Raw genomic sequence first — 21,436 nt, 5'->3', positions numbered from 1 at the left:
CCATTGGATTGCAAAAGGCCCATTTTCTTTTTTAACAAGAATACCCCCGGCCCACTGGGCCTTAGGGGGATTGAAACTCAAAGCCCAAAATAAATAGTACAACAGATCACACATGGATCAATTAGAATTGATTAGTAGTAGTAGTAGAGAGAGAAACTACTTTTGTCAACAAAAAATGATTTTGAATTGGGAAGCATGTTAGTGGCTAACTGGCTATATACGCACCAAGTGGAAACTGAAGAAATAACTTAATTAGCGGCTCATTCTTTAAATTAAAGAGAGTCGTCAAATGTATAATATATGTTAATTCATATATAATAATGTATAATTTATATACATCGACTAGAAAAAGTAAACAATGAATTCAACAACCTATTTGTGTAAAGATCCCTTGGAAATATACATATTATTAGTAATTTTTTTCACACTACAAGTTCATCTTTATAAAAACGGTCTTTTGAAAATGCTTATTTTCTCAAATAAAAATAAACTCTCGTTCGTCCTTTCTTTGTGGAATTAATCATGATCTTGACCATTTATTGTCTATTTTCCTTTAATAAGTTCCGTTACTGTAGTCTAAATTTTAATTAGAGTTCAAGTTCTATGTATCAGTCGCTAATAATTCAAAAGATAAATTTAAATTTACTCTATCTAATAAGCATTGATTGATTTTTTATTATTATAAAAGAAATGCATAGTAAATAATATGTTAAATTCCTCTGATAATATAACTTTCTTTTATCATATAATATTTTCGATGACATATTTCTCACCAATCATCACCAAGATAAGAAACACAAAGCAGTGAAACATTATTTGACAATATAACTTGTAGTAGTAGTTTATTTTACTGCCCAAAAGGCGTTTGTTTAGCACAATCCAAATTGACGCCAGGATTGACTCCAAGAATTTGGCAATATCTCTTGTAAAACCCAATTCTATTCTCCATATTTTGATTAGAACCTTTTCCACATTCTATTCCCCCATTAATGATGTTGGTTATTAAACCATAGCCAGAGACACGACCAGCAGACAAATCAGCTCCTGTTGGTCTCCATTTACCAGTAATAACATAATGGGCCGATGGCTTTGGTCGTTGGGCTGTCATCCAGAACCACAAGGCTGTCTTAAATGAAACTACTGGATCATTTGCAACAGCATCTGGATTTCTTAACAAATCAACTCCTATGGCTTTTCCTGCTGGTCCATAGTTGTAGTTGCTGCATATCACAGAATTGATAGTTGAGTTGATTATTTACAGAGGCGGATTCAGGATCTCAGATCTATAGTTTCAATCTTTAAAGATTTATTGAACTTATTATATAATTTTAAAATTATCATGAGTTTAGACCTACTATTTGTGTGGGAAGTACTAGGTTCAGATAAATCATTGTCGTGACTTGAAAAATAAAATAGATAAATTGGTACAAAAAATTATACTTACTAGGATATTTGGATAGGACCTCGACCGAAGTATTTTTTACCAGGAGCACAAGGCCACTGTTGATTTGCAACACAGTAATCTGGAGGGGTACCTCGTTCTTGCTTGAAGCAATATCCCCATGAAAATGGACCATCCGGAGCTGTTGGCCACCCCCCTAATTATCAATATAATTCATACTAATTATATATAGATTAATTTAATTAGTAATAATTGGTTTCATACTTGGAAATAACGTTAATTTTCTCATGCTTTTATATACAATAATACATAGTTGTGGATGTCACGTTGTTAAAAAAGTTGTAAATAACATCTGTGTTCCTTGTTGATTAGTAAAAACGACTTCTAAAACTTTATACTAATGAGTTATTCTTTATCGATTTTGTAAAGAGCTAGTAAATTTGTCCCTCTCAATCCTAGTTTGTTCTTTTTTAGATATGTCAATTCAAGTTTTAAAAAATTGACATCTAACAAAATGGATGTTCAATCAGAAAAGGGATAATTATTTAAGATAATAGTACCGGTAGTTTCAAGAGAAGTTTGAGCCAAAAATGCAGCGATTTCCTTCTTACGAGTGTTGGTGTTTCCAGTAGTTCCAAAAGCACCAAAGGACCTTGCAGCTGTTATAAAAGCATCATAAGTGTAGAATCCTTTGCCATTACAGTTGGCATCGTTGCGATGCAATAGCATTCTCTCAAATATGTCTTTACTAATAAGACCACCAACATCTTGTGCCAATGCTCCTCTTACAGACAACACACAAAACAAAACCACTCCCCAAAACATAATTTTGTTCTTGTGAGTGATTATTTAGGAGTGATGGTAAGGTTGCTATTTATAGGGAACAGAGAGTGATGGGGTTTATAGATGAGTAGAAAGAAGAAATTTATGCGTCTGCTTATTCCAACACTTCCACTTAGCTATGAGTGCAGCATTTGCTTATTAAAATCAATTGGATGAAGCATTATGGACAAAGTTGGGAGGAATCCACTTAAGTTAGTCTTGGGTAGGATTTCTTGCTATTAGGCATATAACACATAAATAGGCCCTTTACTTGTCTTTTAACTTATATCTATACCCTCCAATTTTGGGTGTGTGTACAAGTAGATAATTAAACTTGTATAAAATTGAACAAGTAGACACACGCGTCCTACGTGGCATAATATATGTAAGGCGCCACGTAGGACACAAAATTGTCATGTAGAATGTCTATTTTCCTTTTTAGGTTGTTACAAAAAGAATTGACACAATTCATTTAGCTACAAGAATCACAACTTAAAGTGAGAATACAACTACGAAAACAATTCTTGCATTATTTGATTTGATATTAACATGTATATATAAGCTTTTTTTGTACCAATTAGTCTCATTGTGTATGAATCACTAGTAAAGAAGGTGTGCATATAAAAAATGATTCCAAATATCAGGAACTCCAGGAAGGCACCAATGTATACAATCTGCATAACTACTTGGATTTGCCAATTGTTCTTTGGTCAGAGGATCCCAGTGCTTTCTGTATATTGATGAATGACCTTCCTTTCTATATTCGGAAAGTTGAGTAATGTTGAGCAGCTCAACTTTGAAACCACTCTTCTCATTCAGTTTCTTGATGGCCACTTCCACCAATTTCATCATCTTTGGATCTGAATCTGATCCCCAATACTCTCTATTAGAAATCGGCTCTGTTTCATCGTAGCAATTCTGACCATTTGCCTTCCCCCAATCTTCTCCTCTGCCATTTTATGTTTCAAATATATAATTAGTACTCGTACGACTCAATAAACTAATTCAAAGTCAGAAACCAACTAGATGTATATACAATGTATAAAGCCAAAGTCAAAGAATAAAAGATGATTCATGACATGATCTCATATCATTCGAAGACTTGTTCCTACACGGAGCTTGACATCAGCTACAACTTATTTATACTTATTTTCATGGACTTGCCATCCCCATGCTTGGTTTGGGTTTACAAAAGGAATAAATAATGTAGGCATTCAAAGATGCAACTAACAAATTCTTTTTGAAAGGGTTGTTGAAGGCACTAAAGTTGGAAAGGTTCTTCATAAATGAACTCATTTTGTCAAAACAATGAGTCCATTATACTACTTTCAAAATAGCTTTAATTATACCGACCATTTACTTAAACAGACCATCTATCTCCTGATCACGCTTAATTAACACTACACTAATTTGAATAGTAAGAGAAAATTTGAGAAACATATTATATACCTGTTGTGAGTAGGTGATAAGCTAACAAAGAAAACTCGAGTCTTGGTGCGATTAACATGAGTATCCAACCAATCTGCCCATGTCTGTAGCCCCAACTCGTATGTACGCAGCATCCCCAAATATTCATACTTTGCATTTGCACTATCAAAAGATCCCCACCTGAAATTACACAATCTCTATCATAATTAACGAACATCTATCTTGTGCCTAAAATCTTGAAATGAAGAATCATAATTTTCTTATGAATGGACAAAGGTTGCAAAAAGTGTACTCACAGAACCTTCAAATTCAATCTCCACCATAGATATGAATTAAAAACAAGCACATCAGCATCTTTCCAAATTCTGGCATGCTTTTCTATTGAATCGATTCTCACTATGCGCTCTTCCACACGATGATATGATGGATCGTCGCAATTTGATTCAACTAATAATGGTGCCCAGTAGAAATCAATAGTAGCATTGTATTCCTTCATTAATGTAAAAATACAAAAAAAAAAAACTACTAATTAGAACTGCAGGCAAAGTTCAAGGTAGCGTATTGGAGAAGCAATTTTCGAAACTCACAATAGCTTTAAAGGTGACCAAAGAGCCATTATAGTTAACATATTTGAGATGACTAGGAATTTCTGATTCTAATATGCAGACCATTGAAACCCATTGATTCCTATTGAGTGAATCTCCCACATAAACAACCCTTTTGTTCCTCAACTTCTCCAACATCGCCGTAGCATTAAATCTTCGCAAAATCAAGAACTACAATCAAATACCCAGAACAGAAAGTAGGATAAAATTGAAGAAAAACTGAATAATACTCTACCTTGGAAGGTCACAATCATTGGGTTGCCATTTCCAGTAGAGATAGTTAAGATTCTTTCTCCCAAACTTCTGACAAGCCATTCCATCATCCATGAACGAACAATTTGTCCCGTTATAAAGAGGGCGAGATTGATTATCAAATACCCATTTACCAGAATAGAAATTACAGCTAGATAACGAGCTGATCTGGGTCTGCTTCTCGACTAACTTTGGAGCTTGACTAATCCCTCTGGACATCGACAAAGCCGTAAGGACTAAAACCGCAGTGATAATCGCAACCAGCAACTGAAAACTTAGCTGAACACCCATTCCCTTGTTCTTTAAACTAGAGCCGAAAGGTACTGGTCTTCCATTCATTTTTCTCTGCTTTTTCAGGCTTTTGCTTTGGATTTGCAGTTCGTTCCTCTTTAAAAATGGTGGGAATTAGTCATGATTGGCGGAGATGAAAATAGCGAGCTCGTCAAAGAAGCAGCCATTAAGCCTGATTATATTGACCCAAATTTGGGACTTATTTGGAACCAGGTGCTTTTTCTATCTGCAACAATAACAAATACCGTACTTTTTATTTATTTACTTCTGTTCCATAATCTTATAGAAATTCCGTATTAGTAAATTTAAGTTGTTCATGAATTCAAGTAATCAATCAATTAAGTTAGTAAGATTCTCCAAAACTATTTTATTTTTAGATCTTAATATGATAATTTTTTAATTAAATTACGATAAACTAGGAGTATTATTTTAATACTTAAATTTAAAAGTTCACATCAATCAACATGCTTTTGAACTTTACTGAAAGCGAAAGTAGCTCTCCAATTTACATATTTGTGTAAATTGTTAATGACGAGTGACGCGGCAATAATCAAGTTGTAGAAGAAGCAGGTAAGGGCAAAACTGTCTTTGTATATTAAAGTTATTTAGGATCAATTGTTAAAAGAAGTTATCTAGTTAATTAGAGTCCTAAATGTAGTCAAGCTACTAATTACCCTAGATACTATCTCATCAGACCTATAATTACCTAATGTGTAGTGATGTATTAAGTAGAACAATTAGCGTTCTTGTTCCTATTAATGAGGGTTTTTTCATCGATCTCAATTGATGATTACTTAAACGGAATGATTCTCCACTTGTAATTTTCTTCTATATTCCCTCTTTTTTCCTTTTAATGATTTTCGATTTGAAGTTTGAACAAATGCACATTTCAGATCTCTACGTTTGGCAAAGTCCTAAATACACTATTCACTAGTCACGTACGGCTGCTAATTAATTTAGAAAGGCTCTTTGAATTTATCAAAAGGTCTTACTTATGCATTTGAAATATTTAGAGAAAAATAATAGTTGTATGATTTTCTTAGGTAATTATCAAATTTTGGATGAATTGATAACCATTCATTTAAGTGTCTGATAATAATTAATAAATTTTCTTATAATTAATTGTTTAGGACTATATAACCTATCAAATATAATATCTTATAAACAAATTTTGACAAAGTTTCTTATAAGTCAATGTGAACTACAAGCTAACTAGATGAATCAAACGAGTCGTTTATACGGTAAAGGGCCAAATATACCCCTGTACTATATGAAATAGTTTAAATATATCACTAGATATACTTTCGGGCTAAATATACCTCTCCCGTTATACTTTCGAGCTAAATATACCATTATGACTAACAAATGACACATGTATGATTGAGATTAAATGAACAATTCAATTTAAAATAAATTAAATTTGGATATAACCCGCCCCGTCCCAATAACTTAACCCGACCTAATATGTAACATTAACCCACCCAATTTGTCTTTCAAACAAGAAAACTTAGTGGACAATTGAGTTATTGCTATCTAGCAACGTCTACAACTTGGAGCCTCTGCATCGCAAACACTCCTTCAATTGCCAATTTCTTTGTGGCTATATCTTCAGACTAAATTTGTGACTACTTTGAGATAGTGTGCTGCCACATATGGATGGAGCTACTGCTAGTACGCTGCCATTTTTTAGCCAAACTCTTGCTACATTTTTTGGAGTTAATATCTCAAAAAGTCACTCAATTTTAAGAATTTATCTATTAAAGTCATTAAACTTTGTTTTGTATCAATAAAATCACTAAACTTGGACCTTTCTATCAATAAAATCACTCAATCAAATTTATCATTCAAAAAAAAATATTGACATAGCAAAATAAATTATTATTTTTATGCCATATAAACATGGACCCACGAATAAATGAAATTAAAGAAAACTTATTTAAAAAAGTTCGGACAAACTTAATCATGGAAACAAATATTTTTTTATGATATTATTGTATAATTTATGTCGTGATTTAATAAATAAATGAATTATTTTTTCTTAGTGAAACATATTTTGGTATTACTGTAATACCATAATAATTAGTTTGCCTCCTAAACAAGAAATGAGTTTAAGTATTTAAGCAAAACAACAAATTAAATCCAAAATAGGAAGAAAAAAACTAAACAAATATAAAAAATAGAACAAGTATTTATTAATTAAAAAGTTCTCCGGCGTGTAATATATTTAGATGTTGCTTGCTAAATATAATTTGGTAAAGATCTTATTTTTCCTTTGTAATTCCACAGTTTGCTAACGTTGACATATATTTGTTCAAGCTTGAAAAAATTATTTTTTAAATTTTTTGATAAATAAGTTCTGAGATTTAAAATTGTGTTTGGACATACATTTCAATTGATTTTCTTGAGAAAAAAATTGTGAGAGGAAGTGAAAAGTCCTAAATGAGATTTATTTAATTTTATTTAATTGTGGAATTTATATTTACGTGATATAAAAATAATAATTTATTTTGCCATGCCAATACTTTTTTTAATGATAAAATTGATTGAGTGATTTTATTGATAGAAAGGTCTAAGTTTAGTGATTTTAATGATACAAAACAAAGTTCAGTGACTTTGCTAGATAAATTATCAAAGTTGAGTGATCTTTTGAGATATTAACTCTATTTTTTGCCATTTGTTAATATATTTTGAGGTGAAATGTTGATACTCCACTTGCCTCAAGGTTCCCTTGATACTCCTCATCTATTTCGAGTTTTTTGAGAACTCGTCTTGCCAAGAGAAGTTTGGTATGATATGCAGCATCATAAGTTTGGAGTGTTGTACTTGTTTTTTGTCCAGATTAGTTAGTTTGAAGTAAAGAAATTGGCAATTGAAGGAGTGTTTGCGATGCAGAGGCTCCAAGTTGCAGACGTTGCTAGAGAGCAAGAACTCAATTGTCCATTAAGTTTTCTTGTTTGAAAGACAAATTGGGTGGGTTAATGTTACATATTAGGTCGGGTTAAGTTATTGGGGTGGGGTGGGTTATATTCGAAGTTGATTTATTTTAAATTAAATAGTTCATTTAATCTCAGTCGTCCACGTGTCATATGTTAGTCATAAGGGTATATTTAGCCCAAAAGTATAATGGGAGGGGTATATTTAACCCGAAAGTATAACCAAGGATATATTTAAACTATTTCCTGTAGTAGAGGGGTATATTTGGCCCTTAGCCGTCATTTATATTGCCCAAACTTGAACAAATTGGACGGATCATGATTTTACTATGCTATTTTTGCCTCCCCTGCCCTTGTCATTAATCTTCACTGTTCAAATCTTTGACATGATAAGAAAATCCACTTCTTTAAAAGAACAAATGAATCCAATCACACTCTTACTATTTCTGTAAGAACTGAGTCTCATTCTGGATGGGTCACAAGTAAAGAAGGTATACATACAAGAAATGATTCCAAACATCAGGAACTCCAGGAAGACACCAATGTGTACAATCTGCATAACTACTAGGATTTTCCAATTGTTCTTTGGTTAGAGGATCCCAATGCTTTCTGTAAATGGATGGATGTGCTTCTTTTCTATATTCAGAAAGTTGGGTAATGTTGAGCAAATCAGCTTTGACACCACTCTTTTCATTCAGTTTCTTGATGGCTGCTTCCACCAATCTCATCATTCCCGGAGATGATTCCGATCCCCAGTACTCTGCATTAGAAATTGGCTCTGTTTCATTGTAGCAATTCTCACCCTCTGCCTTCCCCCACTCTTCTCCCCTGCCATTATATCAAACAACGGTTCTTTGCTTTACATACTTGATTTTTGATATGTTTTACTTGAGTCGAGGGTATCGAAAACAACATATTCTTTGTGTACACTCCACCATTCTCAGGCCCTACTTGTGGAATTACACTAAATATGTTATTAGTATTATTTGAGTGTGTTTGTAGAATATCTTGAGTACAATCAGATCTAGCAGAAGATAGATAATACTCCCTCCGTCCCTTTTTAGTTGTCCACTTTAGAAATGACACACAGATTAAGGCAACAATGATTAGCATAGTGAAGTTACAATTTTACCCTTATGACAACTTTTCACTTCAAAATTACAACCACTTATTTGAATTAAAGTGAAATAAATTGGAGGGAAACAACATACACTTTTACAATTTTCAAGAAGTGTAAATAAGGGTATAATAGGAAAAAATTTGTTGTCCTTTCTTGATTTGTCAAAATGGACAACTAAATAGGGACAACTAAAAAAGGAAATATGGACAAGTAAATAGGGACGGAGGGAGTAATAATAATGGTAGAAGTTGAGAAATCGTACAAGTCATACCAACTAGTAGAAGACTAGTGCCTACTAGAGTATATGAGAGAACCCCTAATGTTTAAAAAAATCTGAAGTACGGAGCATTGAAACATTATGGACCCAAGGGAAGCTGGCATATGTTATTGAGGTTTCATACAACCGACCCTACTAATTGTGTTTGAGGAGTAGTAGTAGCTGGTGTTGTTATAGCATGTTCAATGTAGGGACAAATGTGGAGAGTCAATTACGGTTCACATGACTCGATCAATAACTTTTATCTAGTTCTTGTATACATATTAAGAAATTACTACTAAATATCTATAAATATTTTATGCTGACCTAATTAATGTTATATTATTAACTTGAGATCATTATACCAACTCATAAACTTCAAATCTGATCCTCTACTTGTTAAACTGTGCAATTAGAAAAACTTGAAGTGGTGAATTATATACCTGCTGTGCGTGGGCGACATGCTAACAAATAATACTCTTGTTTTGGTGCGGTTGACATGAGTGTCCAACCAATCTGCCCATGTCTGTAGACCCAACTCGTATGTACGCACCATCCCTAATTGTTCATACTTTGCATCTGCACTTTCAAACGAACCCCACCTGAAATTGCACAAATCACTGGACATTTTATTCCCAAAATCTTGAAATTTAGTACAACTTCTTATGATTGATTTAATGTCTCAAGGTATATGTTTACTCACAGAACAGTCAAATCCAGTCGCCACCATAAATAGGAATTAAAAACAAGCACATCAGCATCTTCCCAAAATCTAGCATGTTTCTCTATTGAATCAACTCTCAATACACGATCCTTCACACGATGATGCCAGGCATCATCACAATTCGATTCCACCAACAATGGTGCCCAGTAGAAATCAATAGTAGCATTGTATTCCTTCACCAATGTAATGTTGGAAACAAGATCTAAGTCCATAACTTCAATAACCAAAAAGCAAACACATAATAATGGTCGAAACTCACAATAGCTTTTAATGTGACCAATGAACCATTGAAGTGAACTTGTTTGAGATGGGTATGGATTGATGACTCTAGCATGCACACCAGTGAAACCCATTGATTCCTATTGAGTGAATCACCCACATAAACAAGCCTCTTGTTCCTCAGCTTCTCCAGCATCGCTGTGGCATTAAATCTTATCCAATATCATAAATACCCAGAACCCAAATAAGGAAAAAACAGAAGAAAAACAGAAAAATTCTACTGTACCTTGGAAGGTCACAATCATGGGGTTGCCATTTCCAATAGAGATAATCAAGGTCTTTTCTCCCGTAATTTTGACAAGCCATTCCATCATCCAAAAACGAAATGAAGGAACAATTGGACCCATTATAAAGAGGGCGAGATTGGTTATCGAATACCCATTTACCAGAAAAGAAATTGCATCTGGATAATGAGTTCAACTGGATCTTTTCCCCAATTTCCTTTGGCCTAATGGCTCTTGACAGGGACAAAGTTGTGATAACTAAAACCGCAGTGATAAGTGCTACCAGCAGCTGAATTGTTAGCTGAATACCCATTACCTTGTTATTCCAACTACTCCAGAATAGTAATGGTCTCCCATTCATTTTTACTGTTTTCAATTTGTTGAAATATGCCATCACTCAAATATGTTCTACTAACAAATAACAGCAACAACATATTAATATGTCAGAGTATAGGAAGAAAATAACAGTAACAATAACAAATAATACGATAACAGTATAATTATAATAATACTGATAAGGAAAACGACGTTTAACTACCTACTAACCTTTTGTCTTGATCTTCAAATTCAATATCTTTCTATCGTCACTATTTGAACATGTTCATACTTATTAGGATTGTAAATAACAAAATAATACACTACTACATCTTTATGGAATCTTTTTTTTTTTTTCACTTAAAGAGAAATTAGCTGTCGATGTGGATATATGTGTGTCTTATTAATGGCCAATCAACAACTCGTCAGAATGCCAACCAACCATACTGGTATCTTCAATATGGGAAATTATTCTATTTATTCTTTACTCAAAAGTTCACTGCCTTTTGTGGAACTACCAGTCTACCACTAGAAGTCTGAAAGAATAAACACTTTAACCCTCTAAATACACTCATGTAGCAAGTTGAATTACTAAAATACTAATGCAAATTGGTCGACAAATTGCTTAATTTACACTTCAATTTATATTGTATGTACAAAGTGCTCACCCGAAAAGCAATAATTGTGGCAAAAGTTATAGCGATTACAAGTTATCAGTGCTTCAAAAAAAACTCTTTTAAAGACAAGATGATAATAAAAAAAATTCTAGTAAAAATGCTACACACTCTTTTGTTCAATTTATTTTTTATCTTACTTGTAAATTGATCAAATTAACACGTGCCGAATTATTTATCCGCCATAGTAATGACCGCGTAACTTTGAGATCTGTTTTTTTTAATTATTACTCCTTTTGTTTTTTTTTAATTGTCCAATTTTAATTTTTTATTTATTCCTTTTTACTTGTCATTTTTGACAAATCAAGATAAAACAATATTTTTTTTACCTATTATACCCTTAATTTATTTAGAGAGTTAATGTTTTTGAAAAAGATAAAAACTTAAGGAGTAAATTGATTTTAAAATTCTATCAATTAATAGGGGTAAAATGATAAATTCACTCTGTCAATTACTATTTTCTTAATAAGTGTGTCAAATAAAAAATGGACAAGTAAATAGGGATAGAGAAAGTATTATTGTAAATATATTTGAACATTCAAATATTTTTATTGTAAATAACAAGCATGTGTCATTCACATATACTAGTAGTTATTTCGAGCAGTTATGGCCTTCGTATTTTGTCTACAAATTAGAGAACATCCAAAGCAATTCAAACCTTTTTAAAGTTTAGCTTTTTGAGCTGAGAAAAGCAAGAAGTATATAAACAAGAAACTCTTATTTCTGAAGACAAAATAAGAAACTACATATATCCTTATTCCATTCTAAATAGGCATCCAGAATCCCTTTTACTGTCATCACCATGACTAAAACATAAGCCTAGGCCTCAGCAAAGTTCCTCTGGGTGTAGCAATCAAGGTGGAGCAACATTCAATATGGTACAATACCTTCTGTAGAATCCAATCCGATCTTCCACTTGTGGATTCTGTCCTTTGCCACATTCAATTCCACCGTTAATTATGTTTGTAATGACACCGTAGCCTGGTTGTCTATTTGCTGATGGCGTATTGCCCTGTGATAACGTCGTGGCATGATGGCTTATTGCCTTGTGCAGTCATCCAGAACCATATTGCTGTTTTAAAAGATACAGTTGCATCTGTGGCTACTAAGTCAGGGTTGTTAACTAAGTCTTGTCCAATTGCTTGCCCAGCTAAGGATTGCCTGCAAAATTCATTTTATCATCAATAAATTAGTTACATATTGTGTTTTTTTCATCTAAGATTTCGTAGTTATGACATGAAGTATTTTCCTCTGTTTTACGTACCCTGTCAATTGGATAGGTTCTCTGCCATAAAATCCACTTCCCACTTGGTTGCCTTCCCTAAGAAAGCAATATCATCCGGCAAATGGACCATCTGCACTTAGGCTACCACCTGCAAAATTAGACCCAAATACTTCACTTAATATTCTAGTGTATATAACGTAAATCCATTTCTTAACTAGACACTTGTGTTACAATCAGGGGCAGATCTATGTACAATTATGTTAATATTGGAACCACGCTACTGTTCAAAGGGTATGGCACTTAGAACCTCAAAATCCTAGATACATCTCTGATTACAATTAACGGTCAATCTAATTTTGTGTACTTATATGTTGAACAAATAACAGTAGTTAGGTGGAAGAGCCAAAATTACCAGTAGTTTCGTGAGAAGTTTGACCAAAAAAAGCAGCAATTTCTTTCTTACGTGCAGTTTCATCACCAGTAGTACCAAAACCTGGAAACGAATTGGCTGCAGCTATGAATGCATCATAAGTGTAGAAGCCCTTGGCAGGGCATCTATCATCGTTTCGATTCTTGAGCATCTCGTTGAACAAGTCACAATTGTACCAACATCTTGTGCCAAGCTTCCTGTTAGGAACAACAAAAAGACGCAACATAATACCATTTGTGATCCCAAAAACTCCATTTTTTGTTTCTCTCTGTTCTTTCTTATGCTTTATGAGCTAGTGTTTACTGAATTAGTTATGTAAATAGGTGGGTATTTATAGAGATCAAATTTAAGGTGAGCATACACTTTTCCACTGATTTCAACAAAATTGTAGTAGTTTGCTTCTTTGTTTCGGTCATGTACGTGTGTCATCATAAATGGCCGAAACAAACATAGATACACAATTTTCTCTTCACCTATCGTAACCTAGAAGATATCGATACGAAAAAATATGAGTTAATATCTTAAAAGGTTATTCAAACTATGAGAATTTATATAGTAAATTCATATTAACTGAATTCAAATCTCACTCATAGTTTTCTTCTCTTTTTATTGTGGTGAAATTAAAGTGAGTTTATCTTGTAAACCAAAGTCTAACTGAATCCCTATTTGTTACAAATTGTCGAGTTCTGGAATATCAAAGTTGGCTACGTAATGAAGTCGGTACAAGACTTTTCCTATTGAAGTAATTTCTAGTATACGTCAAGTTTTTTTTTCCCTCTTCGGTAAAAGTCAAGTCTTGGGAGCTATATTTTCCGCGCACATTCTAGTGAAAACCATTACCTATAGTGGTTTCAAATAAACGAATCGAGCTGAATTTTGTCAATCCTAATTTGGAACAGAGCTGAATTTTGTCAATCATAATTTGGAACAGAGTCAAAAAATTTGGGTTGCATGAATAGGAGAAAATAGTTTAAATAATGACTCATAGACTAATCAAACAAACTCTTTATAATTTTTACTATTTATTTTTTTATAATTTATTTAAATACCTAATAATTTTCTTTCTTATTACAAATATATTTACGTCTTAAACAAACAAAAAAATATTTTGATAAGATTCCGAATTGGATCAAATTTAACTACATATTATTCCAATTTTTTGACGGACTAAATTATGCAGATCAAAATGGGCGGAGATATTAATGAACAAGTTATTAACTCGACCAAACTTGGGTGAGTCATTTTTTCGCGACTAATTTTATGTGTGGTTTTGCTATAGATGTCGTTAGAAGTCAAGACTTTAATAATCTTAGTTAGGCTTTTACGAGTCCTTTTAAAGTTTTCAAAAGTAAAATTACAAGTTTGGCATGTTTGAAATGTCTATGTACTTTTAATCTAACAGTAATAGTACTTTTAGTCATGAATTCACAATTTTAATTTTCAGCAACATGGATTCAGGGGCGGCTCAACGTAATTGGGGGCCTAAAGCGAAATTTCAATGCGCGGTCTAAAATATAAATAAACTTTATATACGTATTTATTCAAAATTTATTTTTCTTATACTATTTAGATGAAAATTATTAGTATTTAATAGTATATATTATTTTTTCAGTTACTAGTTTTAGATAAGATTTTATCAACTCAACATTGAAAAACATCATTTAAGTGAAGCAATTATTATATGTATTGTTAACATAATGCTATAAGTGATAAGTTGATAAATATTAAATAAAGATAAGAGTTAGAACTACAGAATTTGACTCAAAAAGTTGATGACTTGGTATACCTCATTTTAATATGCTTGTAGTAATGCTTGAAACTAAAATTTAAAAAGAAATAAAAAAGAATTTGTAATTCACTTTGTTCAACACTTTTTACTATTAATTCTTATTTTTAACACAATACAAAAAATGTTTAAAGTGGATAAAATAATTTATTTTAACAAAAATTACACTTTTTATCATAAATAATCAATTTTTTCTATAAAAATTTTAGCACATAATTTATTCTTGATAAAAATTTGGGGCCTCCAAAATTTGGGGGCCTAAGGCAAAGGCCTTATTTTCCAAACCACAGAGCCGGCCCTGCATGGATTGTGGTGAAATAATTAAAATTCATGTATCTTTAATCAAAGGTCAAAAACTCATGTTGGGAGCTTTTCTGAACATTGCAATATGCGAATACAAATTCAATCAGATCTCAATGTGAATACTAAAAAAACAAAAAATGATCCAGTTTTTCCCCTGATTAATTAGTCAAATGAATTGATCTTTCCTCCAAGATCAAGTCTTAACCATTTCCCCTCTCCTTCGTAGGCCTCCATATTTTCGTACTTTGTTTTGTCTTATTTAACTTTTATAGAGTTTAATTTATAGCTTCTTGATCACTGAAGTCCTTGAATAATTTTTTCTCTTTTTTTTATATGTATTAGAAAATATTGGTTTTTACCTATCCGATATGGGGGTCCAATTATTTTAAACAGGATATGTCGCAGTTGCTAATTTTTTCCTTGATTTAACATCACTTTGTTTGACCCTGAACAATTCTTATAACGTGATAGAAATGATCAACGTTAAGAATAAGATTCAAAGTTGGAATCTTGACCATGACTAGAGTTGAATTCGGGAAAACATATCTAGTTGTCAAATTTTAAAATTCAACTTAATTTGAAAATAAAATAAGTGTTTTCATTTTCCACTCCAAATTACTCATCAAAACTAAAAAAACAACTTCAATTTTCAAAATAATATTTCACTTTAAAAATAATTTATTTTAGAAAAAAATTCATAATAATACATAATCAAACGAATGTGTGGGATAGAATGAAGTAAGGCTGAATGTAAACTGTGGCCCATGTAATTAGGTAGTTAAATTAGTTAACTATAAATATCTCCAATGTACTCCTATCGGTAATATTCTCTCTTCCTACTGTTTCTCATCCCTCGGAACCTCATTCTTTATGGATCTTGAACTTAATAGTTACTCAGTTCAAAATGATGCAACTTATTAATAACAAAAGATCAAAATCTACAACATAAATCATATAACTTTTATTTTTCTTAAATGCAGGAGCCTCAGTCAAGCACCACATATTATGTAGGATATGTGGTCCTTTAATTTTTAAGAAGACAAATATATCCCCTATTCTAAATGGGCATACAGAATCCCTTTATTCATTACATCCAAATATAACTTATAGACTGAACAATCTCCATGAGTAATAGTAATACGTACATAACATAATTTGCATTCTATATAACGACGCTTAGCCCTGGGCGAAGTTCCTTTGATTGTTACAGTCCAAGTTTTCACCAGTGGGAACATTCAGCATACCACAATACCTCCTGTAAAATCCAATTCGACTTTCCACTGCAGGATTCTGACCCATCCCACATTCAAGTCCACCGTTAATGATGTTGGTAATGACACCGTACCCTGGCACTCTATTAGCTGCCGTATCTGCAGGGGATGGCGTCCATTGCCCAATGATAACGCTGTGACATGATGGCTTATTATCCTGTGCTGTCATCCAGAACCATATTGCTGTTTTGAATGATATTATAGGATCTGTGGCTACTAAATCAGGGTTATTAACTAGGTCTTGTCCAACACCAATACCCTGTCCAGCTCGTTCGTAGTTAGATTGGCTGCACAAAAATAATGTTATCATATATTGATTTAAAAATTAGTCACGGTCTGTTGATATATATTCTATTCAATTGTCTTACTGTGTCAATTGAATAGGTCCTCTGCCATAGTATCTTTCTGACTGATCTATTTGCCTGACAAAGCAATATCCTCCAGTAAATGTTCCTGCACTACCACCTGCAAAAGAGCGAATTATAGAATTCAATTGTCACCTAAAATATACATTATTAAATTACAACGATAAGAAGGATGACCCAAATTACCATTAGTTTCGTGAGATGTTTGACCGAAAAAGGCAGCCATTTCCTTCTTACGGGCGGTATCATCACCAGTAGTACCAAAAGCTGGAAAGGAGTTAGCTGCAGCTATGAATGCATCATAAGTGTAGAATCCTTTGCCAGGACATACATCATTGTTCCTAAAACTCAACATTTGTTCGAATAATTCCCTCGTTACAATTGAACCAGCATTTTGTGCTAAAGTTTCTGTTAGGAACAACAAAAAGAGACAAGAGAGTGCAACTGCTGAAACATTAATGAACTTCATTTTTACTTGAGTTGAAGAGTGTTTAGCTATGTGTGTGGGTACTTATAGTGATTAGATTAAGACTTTTCCACTAACAATATTAAATGATACTTTGTACAAATATGACTATGTAGTTATCAACTTTGCTTCTTTTTTCGGTCATTGACGTGTGTCATCATAAATGGCCGATACACTGAAGAAAAATCGTAGGGAAATAGATACGAAATTGTCGTGAAGACATGAACTGCCTAACATGGAGTAAATCAAATCTAATTTTACTTGTCCCTTCGGGGATATTTGATAAAATTGGAATGATACAGAAAAGGTTATCATGACCCTACACAAGGATCAAAAAATCTGATTTTAGTTTTTCTCTTAATTCATCGGCATAATAAAATAGGAAAATTTATTGAAAAGTGTGGAGTCCAACACGTTGATATGGTTAAATAGGACACAAATTTATCTTTTGTAATCAAGTGTAGTCAATAATTTGTGACCGTAAGGAGTCGTTTGGTGTGAAGGATAACACCAAATAGTCGTGGGATTAAATTATATTGTCACTTAATTTGTTGTTTGGTTGACAAGTTCAAAATAATTTATCCCACAATTAATAATTAGTATCAGGATAAGTTATCCTTTCCCTTGGGTGATATAGTAATCTCGGGATAACTTATCCCGAAATAAAGGAGGTAAAATGACAAAGATATTTCTTTAAACTCTTTTTATATTTCACTTTTCACATTTATCTATATTTACATTATTTTTAATATCAAATATAATAACATTCACAAGCTTCACTACTCCTTATTTTTACATAATTCTTCACATTTTTCTATCAAAAAAAATATCTATATAAATATAATTATTATTGATGAATTCATTTGACTAATTCTTATGTTTATTTATGGGATTAAGGTCTGAAAAATACCTCAACTTTGGTCGGATTTGCTGTTGCGATACTAAACTTTCATGATGACCTATTACCTCCCTAGACTATTTAATATCGTATTTTAAACATATATATTTGCCCACGTGGACATAAAAAATAATGCAAAATTATAAATAGTAATGTGTCCACGTGGGCACATATATACCTTTAAAATACATTATTAAATAATTCAGGGGGTAAAAAATATGGTATTAAATAGTCTAGGGAGGTAATAGGTCCTTATGAAAGTTTAGTATCGCAACAACAAATCCTACCAAAATTGGGATATTTTTCAGACCCTTATCCCTTTATTTATATATTTATTTCTCATAAATCCTTTTTTTACTTTAATTATAAACTTACGATGGAAGTTCTATTTTTAAGCTAAATAAAAAGAAAGTTGTTTTTTTTAAATACATATGATACCAACATGTGAATGCACACACAAAAATATTTGAGCTAAATAAGATAAAAATTTCATTTTTAAGATTGAATAACTAAAACTTGCAAAGAAAAAAAATAAACTGAGGGTATTTTTGTAAACAAACAACTTATTCTTAAAATTTATGGAAGACATATTATTTTAAATACAACCAATCAAACACTCAATAAAAAATAATCTCAACATAACTTATCACATTATAATTAATCTCAATATAACTTATATCATCATAATTAATCACATCATAACTCGTATTTAAACAACATGATCCTAACAAAATCCATGCTCGAGGACAAGAGTGTGAATTACTGCTTCTAGAAGAGGCCATTTTGTGTGTGACTTTTCAACGTGAAGAAATTTCTTTATAATTATAGTAATAAATTAATAGTAAGTCATCGATCAAGTCTTGAAGAGCTACATTTTCCACACACATTTAAAACTTATAAACCATAACTTACGTTTGCCGTTTACTCCCGCTTCCCACGGAAGTCTTAGTCAAGACAATATTCGTTACCTATGCTCTTACGAGGGGTAAAATGGTCATTTGCAATTTTGCCCCTATTTCGTATCTGTCTTCAATTTTAATTTCTCTGTATAAATAACTTTTTCGCTGAGAATAGGTTAATGTTTTTGCATCATGATAACCCACAAATTATGCCTATAACCTTGAAAAAATTGGCCACGCTAGACCTAAATTCTAGTGGCAAAAATTAAAGATCAACTCATTTGAGGGACAAAAATTACAAACAAGTCCCTTTAAAGGGCAAATCGTGCAACTAAATATCTTACAATTTCTGTTATTTTTTTCTTCCAAATAATAATTTTGTACGTAATTTATTTTTTAGTAAATATTGACAGTCTTCAATAACAGCCATAAGAAAATAATGTTTCTACGTCCTCATTTTTTACAAGTTCGACAACACATATGTAGTCTATCTCCACTCTATTCTATGTACAAATCGTCCTTTTATTTATTTAATAAATACATAGTTGGTCGTTGTTTTGGCCTAAATTACATTTTATTGATATTGATGGATAGAAGTATTCTTTACTCATTCGACTATTCCCTACAACCTTAATTTCATGCTCAACTAAATGTTCACTTACTGTCTACGTACATATTGCGCACAAAAGTAATTACTACAATATCATCGTACGGTAAAATCATACATGACTTAGTCACGCTCTAATATGAAAACAAAATACAAACAAAAATAATCTTATTTAAAATACGGAAGAACTATAAAAACATATATATATTGTTGTGGTATTATTAAGATTTCTTATTCAGAAATTACTCATTAGTCAATGATACTATAAGAGTTTATATATTTTATGATATCATTAAGGTTTCTTGTTCAGAAATTACTCATTAGTCAGTGATACTAACTCTCAGAAAATTTTTATTATGGGTGAGGCCCAACCAACCAAAGTTGGAAGAGGCTCCACCCATTTTTTGACATGTGGATCGTGGGGCCCAAACTATTAGTTAATGCTGAAAAATGAAATCAAAAGGAGAGAGAATGTAAAGTTTGAGTGGGAATTGCAAGATAATTGTGGGGTCCATGTCAACTTCAATTAAATAAATTAAAATATTATATTGAAAGTGGAAAAGTGCAAGGGAATAAAAAGTCATATTATTAGTTGATCAATATTTTTATTTTCTATTTTATATCCACATTTATTTAACGTGTTGAATTGAATATCTATTAAAAATATTATTCTTATATTGAAATTTGTTTACACTCTATTTTCTTTAAACTCGCGTTACTTTTAAAAATAGTTCTATATTACAAGATAAGATAAGATTTGTGTATTTTTTATTGTCTTCAAACTAATTTACTATTAACGTCAAATACCAAATTGAAGACATGCATAATTCTAATAACCTATTAAATAAACCCTTCAATGCTACTAAAGCAATGGGGTGAAGAAATGGAGGACTATGAAAAAAGAGCGGAAAAAAAGAAAGTGATATCGTTTGTTTTGAAAACTCGAAAATCTCATTAAATGATTGTTGGTTTAATTTTATCATGTTGCGTTTCATTTACACAAAATATAAATTATTTCATTAGTTAAATTATTTATCGTAGTGACTAGTGAGAATGTACATTATGTTAGCATTTATTAATTGAGAAAAGGTTCTATACAAACTTGTGGTCCCTCCGTCTCATATTATTAAAAATATTTTTCCAGAATTATTATTTATTTTAGATAATTAAAATAGAGTGTATTAAGAAGAGTTACAAGGCAATTAAGAATTGGGTTGTTAAAATTGAAAATCTCAAAAAATAAATTAATGACTAAAATTTAAATAATTAAAATTAAATTGTGAATTTAAATGTAATAAATAATACCAAATGAATTTTAGTAGCTCAATTGGTTGATTATATGAATTTTTACTTTTTTGTGAGAGTTTAATTTATTTATTTTAGTTTCACTATCTTCAATCTCTTCGAATTTATTTAAAAAATAATAATTTAATTTCATCTGATATATATATATATATATATATATATATCCGTCGGTGAGTTCTAAAGTTTTTTTCTATTAAAATAAAATTACAAAGAGAGTTGGCAAGCAAACAAAGAAAATGCAAGTAAGAAAGAAAGAAGTACAAGAAAAGATTAAAATGGAAAGAGAAAATGTAAGGAAATGAAACAAGTACAATATGGACCCCACAATATACAAATGGCAGCCAAAAAACGCCTCACACAACTGACACTATGTGCGCCTCACCCATAATAAAATTTTTCCTAACTCTCATAGTATCATTGACTAATGATGAGTAATTTCTGAACAAGAAACTTTAATGATACCATATATATATATATTGTGTAATTATTTAGTATCACTTAAGCGAAATTAGTTGGGGGTATATTGTGTAATTATTTAATGGGATATGAATGTAAA

General features: G+C 31.7%; 5 protein-coding genes, 1 non-coding gene and 1 pseudogene across 6 annotated transcripts in view; 2 read left to right on the top strand and 5 right to left on the bottom strand.

Moving 5' to 3' along the window:
* Positions 1-21,436, top strand: part of LOC125822796 (catalase isozyme 2) — a 184,115-nt gene that overhangs the window by 3,768 nt on the left and 158,911 nt on the right. The gene's annotated exons all lie outside the window — the stretch shown is intronic.
* LOC125822825 (basic endochitinase-like) lies at positions 724-2,233 on the bottom strand. The gene is made up of 3 exons (XM_049502283.1): positions 1,963-2,233; positions 1,445-1,598; positions 724-1,220 (listed from the first exon to the last, which is right to left on the bottom strand). Exons 1-3 carry the CDS (start codon positions 2,225-2,227, stop codon positions 848-850), a joined length of 792 nt encoding a protein of 263 aa, XP_049358240.1. The 5' UTR covers positions 2,228-2,233; the 3' UTR covers positions 724-847.
* On the bottom strand, positions 2,736-4,906 carry LOC125822807 (protein trichome birefringence-like 34). Its single transcript, XM_049502266.1, has 5 exons — positions 4,493-4,906; positions 4,240-4,411; positions 3,949-4,142; positions 3,674-3,832; positions 2,736-3,173 (listed from the first exon to the last, which is right to left on the bottom strand). Exons 1-5 carry the CDS (start codon positions 4,846-4,848, stop codon positions 2,825-2,827), a joined length of 1,230 nt encoding a protein of 409 aa, XP_049358223.1. The 5' UTR covers positions 4,849-4,906; the 3' UTR covers positions 2,736-2,824.
* LOC125822828 (protein trichome birefringence-like 34) lies at positions 8,199-10,727 on the bottom strand. Its single transcript, XM_049502287.1, has 5 exons — positions 10,339-10,727; positions 10,093-10,264; positions 9,813-10,006; positions 9,553-9,711; positions 8,199-8,561 (listed from the first exon to the last, which is right to left on the bottom strand). The coding sequence occupies exons 1-5, from the start codon at positions 10,695-10,697 to the stop codon at positions 8,210-8,212; spliced, it is 1,236 nt and encodes a 411-aa protein (XP_049358244.1). The 5' UTR covers positions 10,698-10,727; the 3' UTR covers positions 8,199-8,209.
* On the bottom strand, positions 12,145-13,315 carry LOC125822837 (acidic 27 kDa endochitinase-like; annotated as a pseudogene).
* On the bottom strand, positions 16,009-17,176 carry LOC125822827 (acidic endochitinase pcht28). Its single transcript, XM_049502285.1, has 3 exons — positions 16,892-17,176; positions 16,709-16,805; positions 16,009-16,627 (listed from the first exon to the last, which is right to left on the bottom strand). The coding sequence occupies exons 1-3, from the start codon at positions 17,172-17,174 to the stop codon at positions 16,246-16,248; spliced, it is 762 nt and encodes a 253-aa protein (XP_049358242.1). The 5' UTR covers positions 17,175-17,176; the 3' UTR covers positions 16,009-16,245.
* LOC125823010 (U6 spliceosomal RNA) lies at positions 17,435-17,535 on the top strand. Its single transcript, XR_007442676.1, has one exon. It is a non-coding gene; the product is annotated as a U6 spliceosomal RNA (small nuclear RNA).

Source organism: Solanum verrucosum, unplaced genomic scaffold (assembly GCF_900185275.1).
Source record: "Solanum verrucosum unplaced genomic scaffold, falcon-dt-bn FXZP01000103.1, whole genome shotgun sequence".
Taxonomy (NCBI): Eukaryota; Viridiplantae; Streptophyta; class Magnoliopsida; order Solanales; family Solanaceae; genus Solanum; species Solanum verrucosum.
Note: the sequence above shows the minus strand (reverse complement) of the source record. Positions and strands in the feature narration are given on the sequence as shown.